Raw genomic sequence first — 4801 nt, 5'->3', positions numbered from 1 at the left:
AAGACACTGCTCCTTCACCTTTGTGCCTTCCCCCATGTCGGCTCACATCAGGGACTCCACCAAGGCTGGCAGAATGCCTCCAAACTGGTGGGACGGAAGGACTGTGGCACCGGATGGTGGGGAGACACCTTGCTGAGACAGCAGCTGTTGGCAGCACCTGGCCCACTCCGGGGCTCTGTGCTCCTCACCAACCTTGGTGCGCTCAGGTGTGAGGCCGCCTAGCTCAGAGCTCCATGTGGGCCACGCACAAAGCAAGGTACACAGATTTGGCTCCGGCTGCCTAAAGGGTCATCCCTGGGTCGGGGGAGGGATTCAGTTACGAGAAGATTCCCTGGAGTTTCCCAACTGTTAAAGACCTGGGTGGGGACAGGGAGGTGGTTTTGGTTCTGGGGATTAATGCAAGATGAGTTAAAGCTTAAGCCAAGGCAGTCATTCAGCTCACTCAGGAGGCTTTTGAATTTCAGCCGCTAAGTTACGTGCTAGAGTACAAAAGCGCCTTACCACTCTGAAGGAACGTAAGACCGGCAGTGACTTCTCAAAGGTCAGCACATCTGCAAGACTCAGAAGGGCAACCACGCAGTCAAAAACGTTCCAGCCTCGGCGGAAGTAGTGGTAGGGATCCAGGGCAACGATTTTCAGGCACATTTCTGCTATAAAAATGCCACTGAAAACCTGTGGCGGGACAAAGAAGAATGAGAAAAAGGAAGCTACCTCCCTTGGAGACACTTGTAAGAATGGTCCAAGGGAACTACAGAGGATACAAAGAAATAGAATGCATTTTCATGGTTGACACAATATGCCCTAAAGATAACTATCTTCAAAGTCCATGAAATAGAAGCATTCACCGCTGGAGCACTGAACTCACCTTACCTTTGCTCCTCTCTCCGCTGCCCCCCTTCCATTATACCCACCCCAGTGTTCCCAAGCTCTCAGACAGTAGGATGGAAAATGAATATCATTTCCCATTCTGTTGAAAATAGGCCACACCTAGCTTCTTGGAAGATGGCAGGGTGGTAGGAACTGCCAGGAAATTACTTCTCTTTAAAATACCAGTGAAAACCCCAAAATGGTGGTGGGGAGAATGCATGACAGACCTGAACACTAAAGATAATCATCCTCCATGAACCTGAACTCAGGCGTTTACCTACCCACAACCACAATGAGTACGCATTCCAAAACAGGAATCATTGCTCATTCCATCTCAACAGCTTGCTCAGAAAAAAATTAAACTAAAAAGGAGCCCAAAGCAGAGAATTAAAAACCCTGCCGGGGACAGAGTAAGTCTTTGTGTAACTCAATCCATGGAATAAACCCTAGACTGGTTATGTCTGAAAAGAGGATTAGTGAGCTGGAATATAACCCTTAGAATTCACTCAGAATGCAAGCTTCATCGTTCCAAAATAAATAAATAAATAAGGGCTCATAAAGAAGAGGGTAAAAAGAGTTATCAAAAGTGCTAAATTATGTGTTTCCCATGGGCAAAAATAAGTAGTCATTGTTTTGTCTTTGTCTTTGATAATCAGGTAAATAAAAGGTTAAGAAGTTTGCAAAATGTTGAATAAGTAGTAACCAAATTAAAAATGAAATAATCGCTCATCCATATATTTTCAGAAGATAAAACAAAGCATTTCTTTATAGCAAATATTATACTCTTTATCACACACCCAAATAAGTAGAAATAAAAAAAAAATAGTATGAAAATAATAAGGTAATAAAAAAAGGCTTAAAGCCTCAAAAAAATGTTGTCAGATATAACACTCTCCACTATAAAGTGGAGTTCTGACAAAGAGTCATTAATGATCTAAAAACCCACTGCTCTCCAGTCAACTCTGACTCATAGCGAACCTGCAGGATTTCCAAGGCTATAAATCTTTATGGAAGCAGAGTGCCACACCTTTCTCCCGAGGAGCATCTGGTGGTTTCGAACCGCTGATCTTTCAATTATAGCAGCGGAGCCCTTAACTGCTGCACCACCAGAGCTCCTTTATTAATGATTAAACTGCCCCCCCACCAAAAGTAACAGCCCTGGTGGCAGCGGAAATGCCTTCCCCTCCTTGTCTGGGTGCCTCCGGCAGGTGCCTTTCTCATTTGTGGTGCCACGGAATGTCATTCCGCACCTCATCTGGTGCCCCCTTGGATTTTGTGCCCTGGGGCAAGTCCCAGGTCCCTACCCCCCGCCCCACCGCCCCCTCTGGTTGATGTCTGACTGCAAAATGCAGCTCCACTTGAACACCCAGGACGCCTGGCCAGGGGACAACCTTCTCACTTCCCACTTGCCAGCAGATGTAGTGATGGGCAGACCACCTTTGCAGCTGGGAAGCCCTGTCCACAGGGATGATTCTGGGTTCTTGGATCTTCTCTGGAGTTTACTCAATTGCCCCACCCACCAGGAGGTGCTGAGAGGTGGGGTCGGCTGGCTCCAATGACCTTACAGACAGAGCATTCTACCTCCAAGTGAAACAACACTGTCAGCCCATCTCCGGGGCTGCCTCGGCAGGGAACAACTGAATAACTCTGGCCCAGAAGCCCAGAGGACACTGGTCTGTTAGAAGGTACTGACCTGTGTGTTCAGTTAATCATGCAGCATGGAATCTAGACTCACCCATTCACACCCACAAGGCACCTCTCTCCAAAGGCAGTATGGGGAATGGAACTCAGATGCACACTTGTTGTAGGGAGAATCTCCCTGCCTTATACTCAGCCCCATTGTATCCCAGATGCAGATTCCTTGTAGGGAGAATCACAACCGGCCTCATACTGCAGCCCCACTGTATCTCAGATGCAGACTGCTTGTAGGGAGAACCACCCTGGCCTTATACTCAGCCCCACTGTATCTCAGATGCAGACTTCTTGTAGGGAGAACCATCCGGGCCTTATACTCAGCCCCACTGTATCTCAGATGCAGACTGCTTGTAGGGAGAACCACACTGGCCTTATTATACTCAGCCCCATTGTATCTCAGATGCAGACTTCTTGTAGGGAGAACCATACGGGCCTTATACTCAGCCCCACTGTATCTCAGATGCAGATTGCTTGTAGGGAGAACCACCCTGGGCTTATACTCAGCCCCACTGTATCTGAGATGCAGATTCCTTGTAGGGAGAAACACCCTGGCCTTACGCTGAAGCCCCACTGTATCATTGCTCTCCTGGGAGGGGTGTGGTATCAAGGAGTAAGGTACCTATCTCCAGCTACACACCACCAAAAACATGAATCACAGAAGCAGCTTTGTGAATCAAGTCCCGATTCAATAGGTCCAGTGGGGTTCTCAAAATAAAAAAAAGGAATATATACATATATATATATATATCTCCTGGAGATACCCTGCAATGCCAAAATGGTATCTTTCCACCTTTACTGTTAGGGTCATGGGAAATTAGTTTCCTCTTTGTATTTCCTTTCTTTGTATTTTTCCTTATTTTTTAAATTGAAAAAAAAATAGTGTATATTGCTTTTTTAAATGGGAAAAATAAAAGAAAATTTTAAGAAGAAGAGGCTAGACATTCTGGTAAGATTTTTAGCCCATCGACCCATTCGCTAATTAGGGTGGAACATCCAGTAGGTAATTATTTGTTGTTTCTGATATTTGGGGGAGTAATTTTCCCTTGAGAAAAATCCCTTTCTTAGGAACCATGAATCAGAGTAGACAGTTCTTGGAAAGTCTACTCCCCTTACTAAGTTTTTCCACTTTAACTTAGACTGGATCCAGCTGATAAGACACACACTGAAGCAGCTGGAACCCCCCACCCCACCCCACGCTCCACATCCCCTTCTCTCCTCGGAACAGAGGACTTCCCACAGCTGCCAGGCCATGACTCAGCTTTCCGGGGGGCAGCAGGGGGGGATGGCACCTAGTAATGAGGGCAACAAACAATAACAGTGGCAGCCACATTATTTTATGACAATTGATACTGTTATCTCTGGAGACCACGGTACTCATTACTGTGGGTCTTGGGATATGGTTAATATTTCCTTAATTATCCCAAATAACTGACCTTTGAAAGATGCCTTCTTGTTTCTGGTCTACCCCACGTCCCCTTGATGACTAGACACGCCTTAACCTATCAGAGGACCAACACAGTGTCCGGATGGCCTGTCATCATGGGAAATTACTGAACAACAGAAATGAACTGAGTAAAATAAAGTCATAACAGGTTGTCTTCTCCCTGTCCTCCCTTCTCCAGGGCCAAAGACCTGTTCAGGTTAGGCCACTCACATACAAAGACTCGGAATTCAAATCTTAAAATATGTTTCATAGTTTTAAACCTCTAAAGTTACCAGATTCCCTGCAGCCAACATTTGCTTAAAGTTGTTGTCCATTTTGTGATGCTCCATGGCCAAGAAGATAGTGTTGACTATGATGCAGATGGTGATGGCTAGCTCAGTAAAGGGGTCGGTCACCACGGTTCTCAGCGCCTTCTTAATGCGTAGCCACTGGGGGCTACAGTCCCACACGAGGTATTTGGATGCCAGGTTTTCCCCACATGGGAGGCAAGGCTCCTGTGATTTTTCCTGTTCTAGAGAAGGAAAATGAAAGAGTGCTTGAGCGTTATCTCTGAGCTGTTTGCTGTTTGCCTGAGTACGTTCCTCTCCCTCTGTCCCAGCATTTCTCATGACACAGTATGATCAGTCAAGAAGGGCACTCACTCGTGATACAGTGTGACCAGTCAAGAAGGGCGCTCACTCGTGATACAGTGTGACCAGTCAAGAAGGGCGCTCACTCCTGATACAGTGTGACCAGTCAAGAAGGGCGCTCACTCCTGATACAGTGTGACCAGTCAAGAAGGGCGCTCACTCCTGA

General features: G+C 46.4%; 1 protein-coding gene across 1 annotated transcript in view; it reads right to left on the bottom strand.

Moving 5' to 3' along the window:
- Positions 1 to 4801, bottom strand: part of LOC101361866 (sodium channel protein type 11 subunit alpha) — a 170432-nt gene that overhangs the window by 41746 nt on the left and 123885 nt on the right. Inside the window, exons 10-11 of the mRNA XM_012555812.1 lie at positions 4279 to 4517; positions 502 to 672 (exon numbers count right to left, since the gene is read on the bottom strand). Coding sequence (XP_012411266.1) covers positions 502 to 672; positions 4279 to 4517 — 410 coding nt within the window. The remainder of the gene's footprint in view (positions 1 to 501; positions 673 to 4278; positions 4518 to 4801) is intronic.

The sequence above is a fragment of the Trichechus manatus genome, unplaced genomic scaffold (assembly GCF_000243295.1).
Source record: "Trichechus manatus latirostris isolate Lorelei unplaced genomic scaffold, TriManLat1.0 scaffold00049, whole genome shotgun sequence".
Classification (NCBI taxonomy): Eukaryota; Metazoa; Chordata; class Mammalia; order Sirenia; family Trichechidae; genus Trichechus; species Trichechus manatus.
This window is presented reverse-complemented; position numbering and strand designations above follow the sequence as displayed.